This window comes from Notolepis coatsorum, assembly GCF_963971535.1.
Source record: "Notolepis coatsorum genome assembly, chromosome: 19".
Lineage (NCBI taxonomy): Eukaryota > Metazoa > Chordata > Actinopteri > Aulopiformes > Paralepididae > Notolepis > Notolepis coatsorum.
This window is the reverse complement of record NC_140183.1, coordinates 55,110,622-55,135,209: the sequence shown is the minus strand read 5'-3', so window position 1 is coordinate 55,135,209 and position 24,588 is coordinate 55,110,622. Positions and strand designations below refer to the sequence as shown.

General features: G+C 45.1%; 2 protein-coding genes across 3 annotated transcripts in view; one reads left to right on the top strand and one right to left on the bottom strand.

The window, feature by feature from the left end:
• Positions 1–8,116, top strand: part of LOC311245717 (glycoprotein endo-alpha-1,2-mannosidase-like protein) — a gene marked incomplete at both ends in the record, with an annotated part of 50,067 nt that extends 41,951 nt beyond the window's left edge. For both annotated transcript variants that reach the window (XM_084335666.1, XM_084335665.1), the window contains 2 exons: positions 4,270–4,346; positions 7,480–8,116. In XM_084335666.1, coding sequence (XP_084191792.1) covers positions 4,270–4,346; positions 7,480–8,116 — 714 coding nt within the window. The remainder of the gene's footprint in view (positions 1–4,269; positions 4,347–7,479) is intronic.
• Positions 8,117–9,976: 1,860 nt separating this feature from the next.
• On the bottom strand, positions 9,977–23,333 carry yrdc (yrdC N(6)-threonylcarbamoyltransferase domain containing). Its single transcript, XM_084336133.1, has 6 exons — positions 23,130–23,333; positions 18,500–18,695; positions 18,092–18,206; positions 17,376–17,495; positions 16,741–16,871; positions 9,977–11,255 (listed from the first exon to the last, which is right to left on the bottom strand). The coding sequence occupies exons 1-6, from the start codon at positions 23,305–23,307 to the stop codon at positions 11,186–11,188; spliced, it is 810 nt and encodes a 269-aa protein (XP_084192259.1). The 5' UTR covers positions 23,308–23,333; the 3' UTR covers positions 9,977–11,185.
• Between the last annotated feature and the right edge of the window lie 1,255 nt (positions 23,334–24,588).

Genomic DNA, 24,588 nt, shown 5'->3' with positions numbered 1-24,588 from the left:
TTTTTTTTTTTTTTTTTTGACAATTCATCATTGTTACATGAAAATATGTTTGCACCAGATTTAGCAGAAGCTAATTTCCATCTGTGGTCTATCCAGCTGCTAACTGTATTTGAGTGAGTTAAGTCTTGGTGTTATGGTAGACTCAGACCTAAGCTTTAAATCACAATCAACAAGTTGACAAAAACTTAATTCTTCCACCTTAGAAACATAGCTAAAGTACGGCCATTTATAAATCAAAAGGACGCTGAAAACCAGATCCATGCCTTTATCTCAAGCCAACTCGACTACTGTAATGCACTCCTTACCGGCCTCCCGAAAAAATACGATGATAACTATTTTATTGCAATGCACTATTGCATTATTTTATTCTATTTTACTAACTATTTTATTGCACTGCACTATTTTACTTTGTATCAGTGAATCATAGACGCCTGGCCATAAGAGCATTCGGAGCATCTCTGCTCTCCCACTATTGAACTTGGGGGAGCAAAGGTATGCTCTTGCTCCACCACTTTTTGATCATATGAAAAATATGATATATCCCCCCCCCAATATATAAATCTAACCATAACTACGTTATGGTTAACTGAGTTTTATAGTGAAAAGAGCAGCTTTATTGGTCAAGATTGAAGGCTCTATATTGCAGGAAATTGCACATACAGGTTCATTAAATTCAAAAAAATCTGATTTTTTTGAATTTACCACCCCTTGCCTGCCAAAAAAAAAAAAAAACGCGGGCACCTATCTGGGCTAAGCCCCGGATCTCCTACAATCCTAAATCCGCCCCTGACTGACACAATTGGCAGTGTCAGCGGATGGGAAAGCCGGTGGGGTGGGTCCTGGTCGTTGTAAACAAAGACTCCTACAGTTCGGTCGGGGCGCCTTCATAGCGAGCTAAGCGAGGGAAGGATCTGGGGGAGGTAGTGTGACCCTTCCACACGTTACACTCCCCCAGTGAGAGTCCGCGCTGCCAGGTGAAAAGAAGCGGTGGGCTGGCTACACATGTGTCGGAGGAAGCATGCGATAGTCTCCGCCCTCCCAGACCGACGGTAGGGGGTAGAGTGCGCAACAACCAGGAAGGGGATTGGGAATTGGCATAACGACTAACATTGGGATGGGAGAAAAATGTAAAAAGGAGGGGGAAAAAGATATAAACAAAAAAATATATATATATATGCCTCGTTTTATAAATGTGTATTGATAACATAGTGCTGTAATAATAACGTCTAATAAATATGCATGATCAAGTTCAACAACGTATGCTTTTATTTTGATATTCTTTAATTCCACATTGAAATTCGCGATACATTAACCCAATCAGCGCCGCAGCGATATGCAGGCAGACGCTCAAAAATATAGGAATACGTGGCGGTGTTTGCAGGGCTATAACTATATTCTAGCTATGGATACAATACTATGGCCCATTTGACATCGACTATCCATCGTTCAATATGTGTTAAAGAATTTTTTTTTTCATCCATACATTCCCGTTTTTTATACTGTGGTGAATATGAGTATAGTTTGAGTAATCCTGTCTAATATCAGAAAACGACGCTATGCAGCAATACGTGCAATTCACTAAAAACGTTGCCGTTTCTCGACGATTATTTCAAAATCTATATTATCGGTATTATGTTTCATCATGAATGCATGAATAATAATTGTTAGACTAGAAGTCTTTATTTGTCATGCAGTTAACACACACACGCGAGATGGGCGACCCACAGGAACACACACATGCACTTAGTCGCAGATGAAATGTCTCTCTGCACTTTTCCCATCCCGTTCCCATCCCGTTGTCCTTCCCCCCATGGGCAGCCGGGAGCAGATAGGGCGTCAACGTGAGCCGCGCCCCGGGGACCAATCCAAGTGCTCCTGTCCGTCTTCGTCAAGGACGCCACAGTGTTAGCGATCTGTTGTGCATGTTTTTCCATTGGGTTTATCTTATCGGGGGGGAAACCCTTGCGAGCACGGGGAGAACATGCAAACTCCACACAGAAAGGCCTGGGAGATACCCCACCTAGTACCTGGCATCATGGAAACCTGGTCCCCAAGCGGGAATCAAACTCTGGACCTTCTTGCTGTGAGGCGACAATGTTAACCACTACACCACCGTGCCGCATGAAAGGGTGGGGGGCACACGTTGTGGAGTAACGTTACACACATATTGTGATCAAAGTGAAGTCATGGTTGGATCACAGCAGGATTGATACCATATAGGCCTTACCTTCACTAGGATGTACCCCAAAAAGAATATTCCAATTATCTGATCGCGAGTCCCAGTATTGGAGTAGATCGTGACGCCAACATAATCCGCCACACATCATGCACCGGGAGCATTTCACGCTTCTCAATCTGATCGGGACAACCGCTCCCCTTGCCCGACCAATAAAAATCCAACTGGAGACTTTTGATCGACGCACAGGCCAAGATATAATGTTTCAAAGGGTGCTCGATACGGCCACCTGGGTTGATGCGCCCGGTATTGCACTTTGGCATTCTCAGGATGATTCCCCATGTTAACCCAGATGTCTGTGTGCCTGTAATGAATGGAAATATCGAATAAAATAAATAACGATGAAAACCCGACTATACTCGGGTCTGGCGCTGAACGGTTGGCGAGTTAACCCGACTATCATCGTGTCCGGCGCTGATTGAGTTAAGTGTGGGGTCACCAAAAATAATCGTGGTATAAAAAGGTTTGAGAATCCCTGCTTTAGAGAGAGACGTTGGCTATTCTCTGTCCTGGGCCTATGATAGTGGAATGAACCTTCCACCACAGGCATGCCAGCTGAAACCCTGAAAACATCATATATCATATACTTTTTCGATTGATTTATTATTATATATTTTTTTTTAACTTTGTTATAGAGTTCAGTTTGGCACTGGCACGAACAATACCACTTATCACTTTGCTGGCTTTGAATACAAGCATGTTAAATGACTAAATGTTTGTGTGAATTAATAAAACACCATGGCAATTGTATTACAACATAAGACATAAGATGCCATATAACATCGTAATCTGCACTGGAAAACTAAACACTGTGAAATACCATTATACCGTTAAAAACTAGTGGCTGGTGAAAATTATTCTAGGTGGGGTGGTGCCATATTCAATCAGTTTCAGTAACTACAGAACAGTATATATTGAGGCTGAGACTCACTTTTTTTGCTGTGGGTAGAACATCACGTAAGAATTGGAAGAGCCGTTGTGTATCGCGCTAACCCTTTGAGAAGCTTTGTGGTCCGGGCTTGAACTTTCCATAAATATGTCCATAAATCCATTTAGTTAGATCCAACACTGTCTGAATGTATCTTGTGATTATTATCAATTTCCGGCAACGACAACAACTATTAGCGTTTGTTATTTCCTGTCTCGTCTTGAGTTCCTGCGTCCATCATTGGTGTCGTCATCAGTCCGCACACACCCTAACACACCAATGACTCTGCTTGGGGCGCTAAATAAATCACCCTTTCGGCATCATATTTGAAGACGCTGATTGGCTAAATTTAGTTGCTAGGTGTATTTATGTTGCGCTGTGCATTTTTCAATTGGCTGTGTTGCGCACTGACGCCCAGTCAGTGGGGCGATATTTCTAGCACCCCAGAAGAGAGGGGATGAACATATATTACACGTTATTGTCCATTTTAAACACAAACACAATATTTCTGACACCGTGAATACATTCCCTGAGGTCCATAGATGTACCTAGATACCAAGAATATGCAAATAGCCCTTGTAGAAGTGGAGCAATATTCCATTTACCTAGGTATATATTTTATGCGGATTTTCACATCGTGTGGAACAGGTTAAATGTTATTATTATTTATTAAAAAAAAAGTATTATATTTTTAGCGGTTGAAATCTACTATTATAGAAAAAAACAAAACCACTTTCCACCAGGGGGGGCGGCGCCCTAGCGCCCTCTATGGACCAGCCGCCAGTGGAGTTGAGTCCAATCAGGTGTAATTAGCTGTGACCTGTAATATAACGACTGCATCATAATAGCCCACTTCCCCCGCCTGGCTAGTCCCCAGGCTTCGATTAGTTACAAATCAAAGTCTGAGAGGATCATCAAATCCTTGCCCTTGTCAACCTTCCGAATGAGAACAGTCCCCGGGGCTTCCAACTGGAGAGTTTGAGTCAATACTTAGGTCAACTGCATTTGCTGATTGCAGCATGTTTTGTGACAGGACTCTGTTGAATGGAAACCAAAGAGGTGTGCTGGTTTTCACTTTTTTTTCTTTTTCTACCCGTCTTCACAGGTTGCATTTCACATCCAGCCGTATAAAGGGAGGAATGACCAGAGTGTCCACGACAACGTCAAGTACATCATAGACAGGTGAAGTCTTGATTGACTGCATCCTGCATCACAGAGTTAGCACAATGGGAAACCTGTTGACTTGATGTACAGTTAGAGAACAGATCACTTCTTTAAGTGGTATTTATTTTGTTAAAATAAGTGTTAAATAGCTTTACACTCCAACAGCCATCACTAATATCGTGTTTGGTCAGTAACATGGGTCTCCCAGTCCCTCTGCTCTGCAGTAAACAGAAAATACATTTTCTGGTATCCCTTCCCACTTTATCCAATCGGAAGAGCTGGACAGAGCAGTGAGGTGGTGCTCATCCAACAACCTCCTGCTCAACACCTCCAAAACCATGGAAATTGCAATAGATTTCAGGACTTCAAAAAAAAAAAAAAAACACCCATACTCCCAATAACCATCTCAGACCAACCCATAACCCTAACTGAATCATTCAAGTTCCTCGGCACCCACATCAGCAATAAACTCAAATGGGACATTAACACCACTGCCATCATCAAAAAGGCCCAGCAGCGCCTGTACTTCCTCAGGTAACTGAGGAAGTACAGAGTCCAACAACGCCTGCTGGTCCAATTCTACACCGCCATAATCCAAAGCATCCTCACCTCATCAGTCTGGTACAGTTCCACTGACAAACACACCACACACAAACTCCAACGCATCACCAAGACAGCCTCCAAAATAATTGGCTGCCCCCTCCCCGCTCTGGTAAAATAGTCATCGATCCCTCCCACCCAGCACACCACTTATGAGGTCGCTACAGGTCAATTTCAACCAGACACACACGCTTCACAAACAGCTTTTTCCCCACAGCAGTGCGAACACTAAACACCCTGGCCCCCCCCCCCCCCCCCCCCTTGCACAGACGGGCAAGCATCCGAACTGAAATTAACATGAACTGAACTGACACTTGTTATATGTGACTGTCCTGTATGTATTTATTGTGGGGATTGGGAGGTGGGAGGGGGCGTTTGATGTTCCATGTTGATGTCCCAGTGCTTAAATAACATGCTGTACCGCAAACGATTACCACCAACCATAGTTGTGGCATTAAAGTATCTTGTATCTTGTAGAGGGAACAATATATAAAAGAAAAAACTTATTTCAAGAAATCTTGCCAGCCCAATTTAGCTTGCTGCGCTGGTAGATTATATTACTTGTTTCAAGCACACTTATGCTTAAAACTCGTTTTTATTTCTTATTTTTGTCAGACCATTTTTGCACTGTCGAGTTCCCTCTCCTGATTGGATAAAGGGGAACAGGAAACCAGAAAATGTATCTCGTGTTTACTGCAGAGCGGAGGGATTGGGAGACCCATGTTACTGACCAGACACAAATATCAGTGATAGTGTAGGAGCTATTATTTTAACATGTAGAGCACTTATTTTAACACTTTGAGTGCCACTCACGAGATTTCTCTGTTTTTTTTATAGGTGGTTGCTAGCCACTCACGAGATTTCTCGGATTTCTTTTTTTTTAGCGATCTGAAAAATTATTGCATCACCCGAGCCTACCCGAGTATAGCCGAGCGGCGCCGGCGATCACTGTGGAAAAAAGCGCCCCCTGTCATCTCCCAGATGACATAAATGATTTTGGAATGGACTCAATGAAAATGAATGGGGAAAAAAATCCGGTACTCCACATTTTCCAGTTCACTGATCCAGCCGGGGTTACCACAGTTCATTCTGGAACCTCAGATCCCCGCTGATCATGGAGATCTACAATATCGCGTTGGATCCATACACGTAGCGATTTTTTCAAATGGTGATCAGGAATTGGAATATACCAGTTGGATACCATCTGATGTCAGGTAAGGACTCTATGTTATCAGTGTTAGGATAATCAGAGTAAGTTTGATGAAGTTATAAGCTGTTTTGTAAAAGTCTGTGAGGAAATCAACGAAGCGATTATCCGTGCGCGGCCGTAATGTGCTTGCGTGCACGTATAATATTGATCATCTAGCGTTTATTTGAAAACGATTCATAAAAAGGCCGACGAATATCAACGTTGTGGAATATTCCACTAAAAGACGATTTTCATAGAATGATCCAGAATGAGCTGTTTTTTATATCAAAACGGGGGCTTTTCTAACTGCTCTGAAACGGAAACGACGCGATAAAAAAACAATCTGCCTTGACAGCACTGACTGGAAAATAGTCTTTGATAATGCGATGGGCAGATTAGACACATAGCCATAATTTAAAACATAGATTAGGCGATATTAACGTTAACATTGGCGCCGATCAGGCCATGTGAGCGGATCGGAGCGTGAGCGGCGCGGGGAGCGGAGCGGGCGGTTTTGACGTGAGCGAGGAGTGGTTTTAAAATGGGTCGGCGCGACGTCCGGAGCGAGAGTTCTCCTCCGCTCCAATCCACTCCGGGACGCTCACACAGTGGTTTAACACTGATGTAATAATATACATGTAGTACAATGCCAAAGCAACAGATGGCGATGTACAAACATGAAGGCCATTTTCAACCAATGAGAATTGAGAAGGGTGAACCTGTGATATCCTGTTCAGGCTTCACTCCTCCTCCTTCACTCACTCCTGTTAGAAAAGTATCGACGCCATTGTTGTTGTCGTTAGCTTACATGCTAACGTTAATGGCAGCGACCATAGCATTGTGGCTTGGCTAACTATCATCGCTTAATAGAGCTAGTGAATGGATAAACAACGTTATTTAACATTGCAGAATGGGTACAATTACAATGCTGCTCAATACAAACAATTGTTAAGGGGCCCAGGGGGTGTAGACTGTTGTAGTTTGAGCTAATTTACACCATGCTCCAAAAAAAAGCCGAGCGATCTGGCGCGGGGAGCGCTCGATTCAAGGTGAGCGGTGAGGGAGCGGAGAGCGACTTGGGGGCGGGGTCAACATGAGCGATTAGCGGAGCGGACCAAGCTTTAAAGAGCGAAGAGCGGATTTCTCGGCCGCGCCGATCCGCTCACGTGGCCTGGCGCCGATGGTGGCATTCAGCCGGTAAAACGGAAAACCAGGCGTGGCGCTCAAAGTGTTAACAAACAAAAAATACCACTTACACAGCAACTTTAATGGTTTTCCAAAGTACAAGTTCATGTGTTACTCTTGAAATAAACAACTCTTTGAACACCCATATTTCCTAAATGATTTGATTTGTACTTAAAGGTACGGAGACCACAGAGCCTTCTACAAGTTCACGTCAAGCGTGGGGAAGAGCCTCCCTCTGTTTTACATCTACGACTCCTACCTGACGCCTCCGGAGTCCTGGGCCGACCTCTTGACCCCCGCGGGCTCCCACAGCCTGCGTGACTCGGCCTACGACGCCATCTTCATCGCCCTGATCGTGGAGGAGCGCCACAAGCATGACATCCTTGCCGCCGGCTTTGACGGCATGTACTCCTACTTCGCCTCCAACGGCTTCTCCTTCGGCTCCTCCCACCAGAACTGGAAGGCCATCAAGGCGTTTTGCGACGGCAACAACCTCCTTTTCATCCCCAGCGTGGGCCCCGGCTACATCGACACCAGTGTGCGGCCGTGGAACAACCATAACACGCGCAACCGCGTCAACGGTCGCTACTACGAGACGGCCCTGCAGGCGGCGCTAAACGTGCGGCCGGAGATGGTCGCCATCACGTCGTTCAACGAGTGGCACGAGGGCACGCAGATAGAGCGTGCAGCACCAAAGAAGACCGTGACCCGCCTGTACATGGATTACCTGCCGCACGGGCCAGAACACTACCTGGAGCTGACGCGCCGCTGGGTCGAGCAGTTCAACAAGGAGAAGGAGCAGTGGCTCATGTGAACTCGTGTGAACCTCTCCGAACCGGTGTCGACGTCACACTGGAGCTCGCCTGCATACTCTGCTCTTTGTGTGTGTGTGTGTGAGTGAGAGGAAGACAAGGGACACGAGAGAAACTTGGAAGATTTGATAAATATTGATCCGAGTGTACGGACTGGCATTAAACCTTCACCCCAAGTGTGTATATGTGTATGTGCACGCGCACACACACAAGCACTCAAGAGCAGGAGAGTGAAGGGGGAATTATCTTTGATTGAGTTGAGTTTGAGTGAAGTGTCATCACGAGGCTGGTGTAAGGAATCCCCTCCTGCAGTCAGTGGCTTGTTAAAGTGCCGAGGAGGCCTCTCTCTCTCTCCATATCCCCCTGCTACCCTCTCCTGCTCAGGACACACCCCCCCCCCCCCCCACCATCACATTTACTAGCATGGACACATCAGGGACATCAGCCGACTTCTACTCTATCCAATCCAACGCATCTTTCAACTGTACCAAGGACAATTACTAGAACACCCTCCCATATTATGTGAGGGGCTACTGTCCAATATAAACACCATCCCATATCTGAGGAGTTAGTCTGCTATAAACACAACACACAATGCAACCTTCCTCTCCGCACTGAAATGACAGAAGCAATTAGAATAGGCAGGATTGCAAAACATCTGTGATTTTTTAATGAGACGCTCAAGCTTGATGCTCGTCGCTTCACACATGACGAGAAGGCTATTTAACCGGGTGTGTGCTTTGACAAGCAGGGGTGGAGATAAGTGAAATGTATTACTCAAGTGGGAGCAGTTACTTCAGTGACATTTTATACTGAGAAGTACTTGTATAGAAAAGTACTCAAGTAAAAGAGTAGCACAGAAAAAGAAAATTCAAAAGATATACTTACTTTCAAACAATGTTAAAAAATATCCCCCCCCAAAAGGTTAATGCATCATTTGTTTTGGTCTTTGTCATATTCTGGACTTGGGCCTCTCGTAACCGATATTAGCTTTGTTGATCAAATGAAAAAGATCAAGGATCCAGAATGTCTGGATTTGACTGTAAATAGACTCATTATACTCTTGATGGCTTCAAAATAACACTCACCCAAAGCAGATGTTGGGGTAAATAACGTTAGTCTACTACTACTAAAAGGTACTAAAGTACAGGCTTAAATGTACTAAAAAACTGTACTGTTGTTACTCAGAAAACCACTCGAAGGCAGTAACAAAATGGTCACGGTAACGAGATATACTTTCCACTTCTGCATGCTTGCACAGCAGGGGGTTCCTGAGCTGAAGGGACGGCTGCTTGGCCAGCAGAGCATGCGATCAGTCACCCAGGCAGCGAAGGGGAAACAGCACATCCACAGAGGACACAGCTCTTCTTCTGCAGCCCAACAGTCTGTTTCATACTAATGACCCAGAGGACACAACTGGCTTGATAATTGAAAGGGTATTTTTTTTTTGCCAGTCATTGTTCTGGACTGGCAACAGGAATAAAAACACTCTCTACAGCTGAGTGAGTTATACTCGCCATGTTATGATACTGTGTGTGTGTGTGTGAGAGAGATTGAAGGCTTTCTGAAGTCATGCCGTCTATTGAAATATGGCACCTGCAGATTTTTATGAATACAAAAAAGGTGATCTCATTAAGTGTTTTTGGGATCGCCTTCATCTCAGGGGTATTTCTATGCAGAGAGCGGGTAAAAAAAAGACAACATTAAAGTATCAATCCAGTCTTCACTAAAACACAGAAACACTTGACAACAAAACGCAAAGGTTCAAATTGATGTAATATGAAGTACCGTTTTCAAACCATGTACAAGATTCAGACCATGTGATGTCTCGTATCTTGCATAAAAAAGACAAAAAGCATGGGAAAAGTATGATTTGTTTATCGTTTCCATGTCAACGTGGGTAGGAGTTTGTACTGCACAATTTCACCATCCCAGGTTTACATTTAACAATGATGACCAGAAATATAATCTATGTTTACTTTTTATATGCAGAGTAGCATGCACATGATTATTAAAACATACTACCACTTGGTCCACAGTGATGTTAACCAACAGAACTCCTGAGCTACTCCTGCACTAGAAAAACTGCATCAGAATAGAATAGAATAGATTTTCACCTTTTGACATTCCAATCAAATCTAAAACAAATTTTCAAGATAAACTTAAATCTAAAAGAAAAAAACAGAACTAGTCCAACACTCTAATAAATAGAATTCCATCCAAGAGAGTATAGCCTGACCCTAAAGGAACACATCAACATTATGAGAAATGCGCTTAGTCTTCTCCAGTCAGACAAGATAGATACCAATTTCCTCTCTGTGCGTTCAGTAGAAAGCTATCCAGCTGCAAGCGACAAAATAATGGAAGGGGATACCGATCAACTAGCCTAGCTTAAAACCCCGGGAGAGGCATTTCTGGCCAAGAGCTAGGCTAGCTACTCTGTATCAGCTACCATGCTAAGCTAGCTTGCAGCCGGATAGCTTTCTACTGAATGCAGAGGAAATAATTAATAATAATATCGCTCCCAAAGCTTGAAGTGAAATGGCCACGTACAAAACAACTTTGTTTGAATACACAGTCACAACAAACCAGAAAATGTGAATCCAAATAAAAACACATCCATCACATCCTGAGTCAAGTCTTTCTGCTTTGACAATAAAGAGGTAAGGGGTTTTATGTCTGAAGCAGAAAATGGGTGCAATAACCAGTACAACCTGGCTGTGTTCCTTCTCACTGAACACAGCCAACCAAGATGAGAGAAATTCAACTAAAATGTTAGGAATTCAACGGAATTTGACACAACGCTCACAAACTCCCCACCATAATGGCCATTTAGATGAAAGGCAGAAAATAGAATCCTTCAAAACATAAAAACCCAGTGACCAAGCGTCTTCAGTCCCCAAAGCAGACATTAAGATCAGCTCGTTGAAGTCCAGGACATTCAGCATTCCTGTAGAACACACACTTCTCCTCGTGAACGGGAGAGGATCCATCCGTCTGAAGAAACCCCAGGTCAGGAGCGGGTTGTGTGTCTCGGGCGCTGCGTCTTGTATTTGTGGAGCGTTCAAACCTCAGTGAGTCGCTGGGTCTTCCGACAGTCCATATTTACGCTCCAGCAAATCTACTGTAACATCGAAGGCGCTGGAAATAGGAAAGCAAGTACAGCCAATTAAGTGAATTGGTTTTATTTAAAATGGCTATGCTTTTGATTTATTTTAAACCTTTATTTATTCTTTGAGGTTTTGACATTGAGGTTTTACCCTCATTTGCAATGTCGTCGAGATTTTTTTTTTTTTATCAACTTTTTCTCCCATTTTCTATTTTTCTCTCATCCCAATTTCGTATCATCCAATTCTACCCTCCCCTGTCTCGAACGCTGTTAGGCCATGCCTCCCACAAGCCGGCTGCAATGTGGACTAAGCCTTACATCACGTGTCCCCTCCGGTACTCGAGGAAGCAGCAGTCGCATTTTTTCACCTGCACAGCGCAATCTCTCAGCGTCGGGGGTCTGCGTTTGGAGGGCACGCCGCCCCCGTCGCTTCCTGATTCTGCTGCGCAGGTGCACCAACCGACCTGTAGGAGTCGCTGTCCACAACGTCCGATCCCCACCCATCAGCTTCCCACCCCCTAATACTGCCAATTGTATTAGTATGAACGACCAGCCAAGCTGATAGCAATGCGGAGAGCTGGGCTCGAACCCAGCGTCTCCTGCATTGGTGGTGAGCGCCTTGCCCACTGCACCACCTAGCCGCCACAATGTCGTCGAGATTTCAAGTTGAAACAATTCAAGTACATATAAAGGAAAAATACATTTGCATAAATAGGACAAAACACAGGTGGAAAGAAAAAACAAACTTTAATTACAATTAAACAGGTACTGGTCGTGCAGCCCTTTACTTTTTGCACAAAGTTAAAAATAAATGTTTTGAATGAAACTAAACTATATATTAAAATTAAAATAACTGGTAAATAAATAACAACAAACCTAGTTTACTTGAATCGTATAACTTCATTAAGACTTAAGTTAGAGTTGCATTTCGTTCTTGCTTGCGTTCTGCTCTGCTGGACAATCTCATCATACCTACTGTATTTACTGAAAGCTTTTAAATTTTGCCACATGCACCTTCATTTACCCAGCCACGCCGATTTCCGGTTATGTATATAAGCGTGGAGCATGGCCGTACTCATCCTTCCCTCATCTTTCATTCTGAAGTGTTTAGCTACAGGCGCACTTTGACAGTGGAAATTTCTCTTTTTTCTTGTAGTATTCTTTTTTATTAACTTTTTTTTTGCTGTTGCTCGGAGATGGCATCACCACCGAGACCCGAGAGGCCTTTCTTGGGGCTCCACCAGCGCTTCTTCCTCACAACCTCCGGCGTTCGTCGAGGGGGCTCCCTACTCCCACGATCGTGGCGAGAGGGTGAGCCCCGGCGGCGTGCGGCGCCGAGTGTGTGCCGCCCGGAGGCCGTTGAGCGCCCCTCATTCATGAGGAGGATCTCCGGGCCCGGCGTCCCCATCAGGAGACCCCCGACCAGTCCAGGCGCGGTCTCTCTGGTGGCGGATGATCTGCGGCACAAGCTCTCCGCCTCCGCTTGCTCCCGCCGTTCGGTGGTGAGCGAGTGGTCAGATGAGGGAGAGGAGTACGCGGGACCGGACGCTTTCGGTTCCACGGAAGAGCTGGTGCCAGAGGACGCCGCAGCCAGCAGGTCCTGCAGTGCCTCCCGGGGCACCAGCGCCCACAAGAAGGTGCACCGCACCCCGGGGGGAGAGCCCAGCAGCGTACCCCGGCCTAGTACCTCCACCTACCCTGCGCTCAGGGGGACAGGTAGGGACCTGCGAGCTCCTGCTGCATCCCCGACCCGTCCCCCCGGACCAGAGGGGGCAAGCGAGGACGCGGCGCACGCAGCGGTAGGTGATGGGCATGGGACTAAGCCTAGGCTGTGTTCCCCCTCCCTCCACCCCTTTCTTCTCCTTTTCTCTTTCACCTAACCCCCCCCCCCCCCCCCCCCAAAAAAACTATGTTTCTTTCAAATAAAAAGACCCCCTTTTGATAGTGGCAGGTTTTTGTTGAAACAATGTGTAATCATTTCACGAATGTGTTTTGTGTATGCCTCGAACAGAGTGACAATGAGGGCTCTGCTACCTTTTTTCTGATAAAGTAAAAGTATGGCGGGTGGATGGAGCCGCAGGGACTCATGTGGACTCGTTTTAAACAAACGTAGACCCAGAGCCCACGGTTGGTGGCTAGCTATCGTGTTTTGGCTTTACAAGCAATAAAGCTAGCATATGCTTGCGTATGTTTTCGCTTGTAAATCAACACGCGGCTAGAGACACTGCTCCTTTTTTCACCTCGTATTATTTTTCACTTTACGTGAGGTTGGTTGGGGGGGGGGGGGGTTATTTGGTGAAATTCTGACGGTGCGGGTAATGAGGTAGCCTGAAACAGCCACTCTCATCACTAGGGGATCCCCTGTACGCACCAGCATGATGACGCATGTACGTGGGATTCCGCTCTGTCAGGCTGGGCTGACGTCCTCAGCTCCCTCGGCGTCAGAGCAGGCATTATTATCCTGCTCGTCGCAGGGGGGGGGGGTTCCCCATGCCCGCCAACTCAGAAGAGTGGGGCTGGGGTCCCCTGCCATAATAACGTCAGGTTTTGAGTTTTCTTATCGGCCCGAGGGGTATGCCCGTGAATTGGGGCCTGCGTAGTTCAGATCCCAACTCACATTGTCGAATGAGGTCTCTGCGGGATAAACTGGCGTCTTCCCCTCTCGTGAGAGCAGAGGTAATGACGGGTGGTCTCTACCCAGGCTCTGTGTATAAATCCCGTGTCGAGGATCCTTGCGAGGACCGGTCTCCCCCAGGTTTACCCGAATAGGGGGGAGAGACGATGGGTTGGGGTTGTTTCTTATCGAAATTCACCCAACGTCGTTCTCAGGTTTTACGAGCCTAGTGCTGTAATCGGGGCCGCGGCTACGAGCCCCGGCCAAGAAGAGACAGTTCTCTTTTTTTTCTTTTCTCCTTTTCGAACCGGGACAGTTACAGCCCATTGAATGAATAATGTAAGGGTCTGTTCCCTGTTCTTCGATATCAGTGCTTGGTCCCGGGCGTTTTTCAAATTCTTATTTGAAATGGCCATCTTAGGGACCGGCGCGCCCTGGTCTGTCCAGCAGCATAACGGCGTTTAGGCGGTCAGCCAGGAGGGAATTTATCTCTGCCGAGCGCCAGGCGGCCTCTGCTCGTGAAAATGTATCTGCCAGCTCGAAGGCTTGCTGCATTTCCGGGGGGAAATGATGGGGCAGATCAAGTGTCACAGGGGGGCTTCACGCCCAATGGGTGGGCCGCCTTGAGCTGTTTTTTTTACGTGTACCCCACCCGCCGAAAACCGTTAAAAAAAAAAGAAGGTGCGGCAGCGTTGGGGATCCAGGACTCATCCTGGTCACGCCAGACCAGATCAGTCCGACCCGGTGTTCCGCCGGGTAACAGGCGAGCTCTGCTCGTACAATGTATTGTCAGCCCGAAGGGCCCTGTGCGTTTCCGGGGGGAAATGCCGGGGCGGACCGGATGCCACGGGGGCTCCCGCCCCCCCCGCTCGGCGGGTGGGCCATCGCGGTACTGTTTTTTAGCAGTCAGCCCCTCTAAGCGCTCCTGTGTAGTTCACGGTCCTCCAGGCACAGGTCGAGCCATGCTCTTGCTAAATAACTGGGTTAAGGGAGCAACCTTCTGTTTTGGGGTGGTTGTCTCGCAGGTATGCCGGTGGCAGTCAGCTCACTGGCAGAGTCCGGGTTTGACACCCCGACCCCACGAGAGTATGCCCCCGCAAGATCATGACGTCTGTCAATTGTGTCAAACTCTTTCTCTAAACCCCGACCCCACGAGATACAGGCTTGCTGGCACAGTCAGGGTTCGTGGCAGAGTCAGTTCACTGGCGGGGTCAGGGTTCGGGACCCCGACTCCGTGAGATTATGACATTATACAGGGCGTATCGGACGCGTGAACACTTAAGGTAACTAACTTGCGTTCAGCGTTTCTCTGATTGGCCACGACGCCCACGTGACCGCGCGCTAGCACGCCCCCTATGCAGTCACTGTGTGTTGTTGTAGCCACCGGGTAAATCGCGATTTTTTTTATTTGTTTGTCATGACAAACCAATTACATAATCCAACATATGTGGATTAACGGTATATTTTTTTTAATGATTCGTTACGGCGTAGTCAATACTTCCATGCGTATAAATTGAGGAAGGCGGGAACACACAGGGACCTCTGCCGCTCTGCAGGTGTGGATAAGGGGGCGTGCTAGCGCGTGGTCGTCGTGGCCAATCAGAGAAACGCTGAACGCAAGTTAGTTACCTTAAGTGTTCACGCGTATCGGACACCCCCGGTGGTGTCACAAGCAAACACCTGGGGAGGTCTCGATGCCACGGCCTCGTTGACCTCACCAGGTCCCTATGGTCAGGTCCTAGCTCCTGGACTCGATCATATACATTTGAATTTTTTAATATAGCGTGTATGGGAAAGAAACGGCAATCGATAATCTATCATATGTGTTTGGGCCTATAACTAGCGTTTTTGGAATTACAGCAGAAAAGATTAAAAACACTTATATTCTCGAAGGTATTAACAAAACAATGTATGAATGAAAAAGTATAACGTTCCCACATCCTGAACGATAGATACCGGTAATCGATGTTGAATGGGCCATAGTAATGTCAATATAGCAATACAATTTTAAAAGTTATAGCCCTGCAAAGAAGGTAAACATATCCATAGGCTTTTAACGGTGGCAGAGAGGGGTATGAGATGGGCACAACCCCCGGCGGTCAATGTGTTAATGCACATTTTGTTGTATGCAAAGAGAAAATGTTTAAATTGTACAATCTTTCAGCAGTCAGTCTGGAATTAATGTATGCATTCAAAAGTCCGGAATAAATGTGTTATGGGCCCATAAGTGATTATTAATATTATTTAAGTTAAGTTTAGCCATAATCATGTATTTTGCCATAATCAGGTAGCGAAAAAAAAAATACATTATATATATATTTATATTAATCATTTTGGCCTTTCGGCATTCGGTTTTCGGCCAACTGTTTCTTATTTTCGGTATCGGTTTCGGCCAAGAATTTCCCATTCGGTGCATCCCTACTCACTAGGACGGGTGTGGGGGCCCGGACCCTCCCCAGTGTTCTGATGGTTGTAAAGGGGACCTCAGCGGGTACATTTATCGGGCCCTTCGCGTCCTGCTCCGCTCCTGTTGTCCAGCAAAGCAGAATGCAAGCAAGAACGAAATGTAACAAAGGTTATCCTATAACCCTAGTTACATGAGTTCTTGTGAGCGTTCTGCTCTCACGCGCTGAGGACCCCTGACTGTCTTCCGAATGGAGGTCAAGACTCAGGAAGGATGAGTACGGCCATGCTCCACGCTTATATACATAACCGGAAATGGGCATGGCAGAGTAAATGAAGGTGCATGTGGCAAAAAGCTTTCAGTAAATACAATAGGTATGATGAGATTGTCCAGCAGAGCAGAACGCTCACAAGAACTCATGTAACTAGGGTTATAGGATAACCTTCGTTACAAGCTGACCTTTACAGACAGTACTTCACTAGTATGAGCCATAACTCACCAGCCCGGTCTGATGATGCAGTATTTGCCAAGCACCGATAGGTCAACCACTGTTGACCCCAGGCGGCTCTGGTCTCCCATTGGTCCACCATCCACCACCACTGCTAGCCTGGGCCACAGGTCCTGAAACTCCTGCACAGAAACAGTGCTCTGGATTACTATCCCACTTGAATTAACACATGCACTGGCTGACTAATAATTGTGCTTAACTTGTGATTGATGTGAATATAGGACAATGCAATAAAGCAGGCACATACTGGTAAAAAAGAAAGAAAGAAAACGATTATATTATATATACACACAAAATTCACATCCACGATTTGTGGACGTTCATGTTCCCAAAGGAACATTGTATCAAATAGGCCTACAGCCATCCCAAAATGCGAAACGCAGATCACAATATAAAACATGAGCCCCAAAAACAGACTTGTGGAGTTGAAGCCACTGCTTCAAGCAATGACACTGGAATAAAAGCTTAATTTAGGAGGCCCATACTATACTATACTATACCCCTACCCCACCCACCCACCCACCCACCCCAACTGACTGTTGAAAGATTTCCGATGCCGTTATCACTATCAAATTAGCATGAATTTTGCAATAACTCCCTCCTAACAGTGGTTTACATTCACTCACATGTACCGCCACGGTACTGGTGCTGGCGCTGATGTTGGCGCTGGTGAGTGCGAGCGGCTCCCCACACATCTGACAAAGGCGTCTCATGAAGGCGTGGTCTGGGATACGTACACCCACTAGCTGGAGAACAACGTAGAGACATGATCCTTGGCTAAAGACTAAATCTGCTGACTAAGTATGATTAAGCACAGCTGCCCACTACTGGGTTCGGTTACATAGTTGGATTGAAGACTTGTCTGAAGTTCATTGTCAGGACTAACACAGACATTAAATCTTCTAATAGAAAATAGTCTGGTCATGAACTTGCCAAAGTGTCGAGTCGACAAACTTAACAGCAACAGACAATTTTCGACCGTGAATCATGTGAAAGCTGACCACACGGTAAAGGATTTTATACAGTATTTGCAATGTTTGTTCAAAGGACAAACATGAATGTATCCTAAATGTAGATAGTCAAACCCATTCTGCACCATATTAGATTAGATTCAAATGTATTGTCATTATACATCACAAGTACAGTACAACGAAAAAAGGTTTGGCATGTGTAACAGTAAAGTTCAATAGCAATATACAATGTACAGGTGATTAAACTGGGTATAAAATATATAAATTAGTACTACTGGGTGTAGTGCTAATCAGATGCATGTACAGAGTTGTAATACTAATATGTACAGTGATACAGATATGGATATGGCATCCTTACAGTGTGGACTTACTGGAGTGAAGGGGTTGAGGTCTGTGTTCAGGACCTCTGACCTTTCAAACACCAGAGTGACTGGACCAGGCAGCAGGTCGCCTAGAAGTTCCTCTTTCACCTTCACCTTACAGTACCTGTCGAGGGACGAGAGCAAAACTAAATAGCGTGGACGCACTTCATCTCCTTTCCGTCAGTGCCACTTTGCTCCAAACAGGAAATAACTTGGGGAGGAAATAAGGCAAGGGAGATGGGAGAGACAAGGAGAGGAGAGTTTTGTGAATGAGATCTCATGCCAACAACACAGATGTACTCTTTTCAAAAAGTTGTCACATATGTTAACTGTGGTTTATAATTTTTTATGTTTTACTTTTTTGTTTCAGTATTTCCAATCTAGAGTAGATCTCTTTTTGATTTGATATACACTCACTTGTATATGTCCTGAATTTCTCCCACACAGATGGCTAGCGGTTTCTCTCCGTTCCGTCCCTTGATGTCATAGACTCTCTTGATGGCGTCAGAGTTCTGAGCCAGACACGCAAGGCCATAGATGGTGTCAGTGGGCACAGCCACGACATGACCCTCTTTCAGACTAGTCACGGTTGAACTCAGGATTTCAGCACCATCTACAGTCCAAAAGCAAAGCACTAATTGATTGAAAACTTTATTAACAGATTGCAGAACTTATGAGTGCTTTGGCTTCTATAAATACAGTACGGCTCAATACAAACAATTGTTAAGGGGATGCAGACCAGAAAAGGTAGGGGGTGGGTGGGGGACACTGTACATTGGAATATTGACAAAGCCATACTTGGTCATTTACTGTACATTGGAGGGGGTTGGGTTAGGACATTTGCAGGGGCCAGTTTTGAATTGCAGTCTCCCGTAGGTGTTCTTTGAGAGTGTTTTGTTTTGAGATGTTTGTAATTTTGTTTTTAGTTAGGTGCTTTGGTACCATGAGGTGTGCAAGCATAGTCGTAGTACCCTTGAATGAGTGCTCCTGCCAGAGTCTTCAGGGTATTCTGACAAGAACAAGTTACAGGTTGAAAAAACCCTGAGCTCGGAACTAGGCAAAATCTGCATATGGCTCGCCGATAACAAACTATCATTACACATGGGCAAAACAGAGTCCATTCTCTTCGGTTCAAATAACAAACTCAGCAAGACCGACGGCTTCTCAGTTACAGTGGGTGACAATATTGTCACAAGGAAAGATGAAATTACCTACCTGGGTTCCATCCTAGAGGCTAATCTTTCCTGTGACAAAATGGCATCAATCCAATGTAATAAAAAAAGTCAACCAACGAACTCGATTCTTGTACCGGATCTCCTCTTAAACAAGAATACCCTGAAGACTGGCAGGAGCACTCATTCAAGGGTACTACGACTATGCTTGCACCTCATGGTACCAAAGCACCTCACTAAAAACAAAATTACAAACATCTCAAAACAAACTGGTCAGACTACTGCTTGACCTGACTCCTAGAACCCACCTCACCCCTGCCCACTTTGACAACCTAGGATGGCTTAGTTAGAGTAGACGACAGAGTACAGCAACTTGCAATGGGCCTGGTCTACAAGATACACTACACGACCAAGGTACCCATGTACATGTCAAAATACTTCCCAAATGTCAGTGAATACCACGATCACAACACCAGAGGGAGCTCCACAAATCATGTTAAACACAGATTCGGCTCAAACAAGGGACTAAACACGTTTAGCAATTATGCCACATCAATGTGGAACGCCCTACCCACAGCTGGCAAGGAATGTGAATCACTACCCACTTTGAAAAACACTCTCAAAGAACACCTACGGGAGACTGCAATTCGAAACTGGCCCCTGCAAATGTCCTAACCCAACCCCCTCCAATGTACAGTCAATTACAAAGTATGGCTTTGTCAATATTCCAATGTACAGTGTGTGTCCCCCACCCACCCAACCACCTCCAATGTACAGTCCCCCCCCCCCTCCTCCAATGTACAGTTTCTACGTCAAATGTATACTCTCTTTTCTGGACTATTTTTGTATCACAAACAGTACTGTATTTGTAAATCTGGTATGTCAGAAATGTATAGATGTAGCAGTACTGTCTATCTGTATGTCGTGTGTCATAAATGTCACTATGAATTGAAAATGGGGGACCCTGATGTAAACAAGACGAAAGTCTTTCTCTGGTCTGCATCCCCTTAACAATTGTATGTATTGAGCCGTGATCAAAACTGCAAAAAAGAATTTCATCAATGACAAAACTGAGGAAAACAAAAACAAACCATGTGAACTTTGGAAATTACTCAATAATCAACTAGGATGCAGTAAAAAACTCAAAACCAGATTCTCAAACATAAACATAAAAACGGACAACACGCTCATCACAGACAAGCTGGATGTACTGTAGCCAATTACTTAAAAATGTTCTTCAGAAACATAGCCACAACACTGGTAAACAAACTACCCTCCCACTCAGGGCGTTATGGGGTAGAACACATAGTAGCTTACTACAAAAACCTAGGGGTCCGCAAGGACGACTTCAAGCTGGAAATGGTAACAACAGATGAGGTACTCAATAAACTGAGCGCCCTCCAACCTAACAAGGCCACTGGCCATGACAACATCCCCTCCAAATTCCTCAGAGACTCAGCAGCCGCCATCACCCCAATCATCACACACATAATAAACATCTCCATAAAACAGGGACACATCCCCAAGGACTTCAAAATTGCGAGGGTGACCCCTCTGCACAAAAAGGGCAGCAAATTAGACCCAGGCAACTACCGCCCTGTTTCTATTCTCACCTCCATCTCGAAAGTCATGGAAAAAATAGTCTATGAACAGGTCGAAAAGTACCTAGCGGAAAAAAAATCTAATCTACGAATTCCAATCTGGCTTCAGAACATCCCACTCCACTGACACATGCCATCTCTATTTGAATGACCACATCAAACAAGAGGTGGATGCAGGCAAATACTGCGGCATGGTCATGCTGGACCTACAAAAGGCCTTTGACACGGTCAATCACTCCATTCTGATTGACAAGCTAAAAGCAATTGGTTTTGATAGTTTATCAGTGAGCTGGATGCAATCCTACCTTGAGGGGAGGGAACAGATGGTGGAGGTAAACGGTACCCTATCCCCCCCCCCCTCACAGTGAGCTGTGGTGTTCCACAAGGAAGCATACTAGGACCGCTACTGTTCCTAATTTATGCAAATGACATGTCGTCAGCTTGTGACTGCAACTTGTTCCTGTTTGCGGACGACTCAGCCCTGCTGGTCTCTGACAAGAACAAGTTACAGGTTGAAAAAACCCTCAGCTCGGAACTAGGCAGAATCTGCATATGGCTCGCTGATAACAAACTATCATTACACATGGGCAAAACAGAGTCCATTCTCTTCGGTTCAAATAACAAACTCAGCAAGACCGACGGCTTCTCAGTTACAGTGGGTGACAATATTGTCACAAGGAAAGATGAAATTACCTACCTGGGTTACATCCTAGAGGCTAATCTCTCCTGTGACAAAATGGCATCCAATGTAATAAAAAAAGTCAACCAACGAACTCGATTCTTGTACCGGATCTCCTCTCTGGTAAACAAGAATACCCTGAAGACTCTGGCAGGAGCACTCATTCAGGGGTACTACGACTATGCTTGCACCTCATGGTACCAAAGCACCTCAAAGGCGCTAAAAACAAAATTACAAACATCTCAAAACAAACTGGTCAGACTACTGCTTGTCCTTACTCCTAGAACCCACCTCACCCCTGCCCACTTTGACAACCTAGGATGGCTTAGAGTAGACGACAGAGTACAGCAACTTGCAATGGGCCTGGTCTACAAGATACACTACACGACCAAGGTACCCATGTACATGTCAAAATACTTCCCAAAGGTCAGTGAATACCACGATCACAACACCAGAGGGAGCTCCACAAATCATGTTAAACCCAGATTCGGCTCAAATAAGGGACTAAACACGTTTCGCAATTATGCCACATCAATGTGGAACGCCCTACCCAAAGCTGTAAAGGAATGTGGATCACTACCCACTTTCAAAACCTCTCTCAAGGGACACCTACGGGAGACTGCAATTCAAAACTGGCCCCTGTAAATATCCTAACCCAACCCCCTCCAATGTACAGTAATTTACCTAGTATGGTTGTCAATAGTCCAATGTACAATTTTGTTTGTTTGTACAGTGTTTCCTCCCCCCCCCCCTCAATGTACAGTTTTGCTTGTTTATACAGTGTGTCTCCCCCCCCCCCCCCCCCCCAAACCCCCTCCAATGTAAATTACCCAGTATGGTTGTCAATATCCCAATGTACCCAACCCCCCCCACCCAACCTCCTCCAATGTACAGTTTCTACGTCAAATGTATATACTCCCTTTTCTTGACTCCTTCTGTATCACAAACAGTACTGTATTTGCAAATCTGGTATGTCATAAATGTATAGATGTAGCAGTACTGACTATCTGTATGTCATGTATGTCATATATGTCCTGATGAATTGAAAATGGGGGACCCTGATGTAAACAAGACGAAAGTCTTTCTCTGGTCTGCATCCCCTTAACAATTGTGTGTATTGAGCTGTACTGTATTGTACCCATTCTGCAATCTGTTAATAAAGTTTTCAATCAATCAATCAACCGTACTGTACCCATTCTGCAATCTGTTAATAAAGTTTTCAATCAATCAATCAATCAATTCTTGTCTAGGTCTAGGTTCAATCTAGAACAAGGTAGCCTCCAAGTAAATCATGATGTCAAAAATCGGATCAATCATGTGGGGGCAAATCCATGTGTCAGTGTCCACCGAGGAACAACAGAGGAACGCGCTGCTGTAATGTAACGTTAGATACGACTTTACGTTAGCCATGTTTTGGGAAATTGCTGCTCTGTAGAACCGTGGACATATGAGTTAGTTTAGTATGATACATGGTTAATGTTGCCAATAAAAGCAGGGTCTCATATTTGTCGAATCAATTCTGCTACTGTCAAAATGTACTGTCAATCACACTTTTGTTGTGATACTGACGGTGACGCCTGACGGCACAAGATTACCTCGCTGCAGCGGCGCCTCATGCCGGGCAGATGGTCCATTGGAAGTCTGCGGCAACAAAGACAGCACCTTAGTCTTCAGCTCTTTGCACATTGCTATTCCTAGTCCGACGACCACGGCGGAACTGTGAGCGTTTCTTGTTTTGACCAAATTAAAACCAATAGTATAAACGGCCTTCATAAACCAGCGCAAAAAAACGACAGCACACTCGCCGCGTTATTTTTTTCCGTAGCCGCATTTTGCGGAGACGCTCTCTGATTGGCCACTGACGTTTCTGGTGCGCCCAATCGTGTGACGCCTGTTTCTACACCGGTTAAGCTTAGGCACTCTTTCGAAGTTGGTTAAGGTTTGATTGATTGATTGAAAAGTTTATTAACAGATTGCAGAATGGGTACAGTACAGTACAGCTCAATACATACAATTGTTAAGGGGATGCAGACCAGAGAAAGACTTTCGTCTTGTTTACATCAGGGTCCCCCATTTTCAATTCATCATAACATATATGACATTAGAGTTAGAGTTTGTCTTAGAGCAGGGCGATAGAACACCAGCCCTGATTCCAAACTCTAACCTTAACCAACTTCGAAAGAGTCGCCTAAGCTTAACCAGTGATAAACTAGGCGTTAGGTAGTTTGGTGCTGTTCGACGCGGAAATAGGCAAAGACACAGCTCGTCACGCGATTGGGCGCACATGTCAGTGGCCAATCAGAGAGCGTCTCCGCAAAATACGGCTACGGAAAAAAAGAACGCGTTGTCGCCTGATGAAATACCAGAAACATAGTTCCGGCTTCCGGGTTACGCCCACTAACTATGACACCAACTTTCTTAAAGTGCCAACACATTTAGTTTTTGCTAAATATTATGTAATTTCCTCTGCTAAGAAATATTAATTTGGACAAATTAAATAATTTGAAGTGCTTTTTGTAGTTTATCCAATCCATCCTGGAAAAATTGTGCATGCATGGACGCATAGGAATGGGTTGATTCATCAAGTGACTTTCCTGCATTCAGTTCGTAATTGGTTCATTTATATCAGCTGTGTAGTATAAAAGCAGTTACACACAAAGCTGTCAATCAGTTGCAGGTCAGTCATGGCGTCGGATACAGGTAAGCCAAATATATTATATATATATATATATATAATACACATTTTGTTTTGTTGTAATGCTTGAATTGCATGTCTGTTATTAATTCCAGATAGTAAAGCACAAGCAGACATACTAAGTAATGATGACCAAGAACCTTCAGTCATCCTGGTCCTTGACGATCCCATTCAAGTAATTGTTGATATTTGTACATACAATATCTGGTTATTGGATATAAGCCCATTAGTGGCTTTGTACTTGTTTTTACACTGAGGTGAGGGATGTTTTGCTCCACACAGGAACTACAAGAAAAGCTGTTCCTGCTGGAAGAAAAGATGACTCTTCTGGACAGAATCCTGAGCGACTCGAGAGCGTT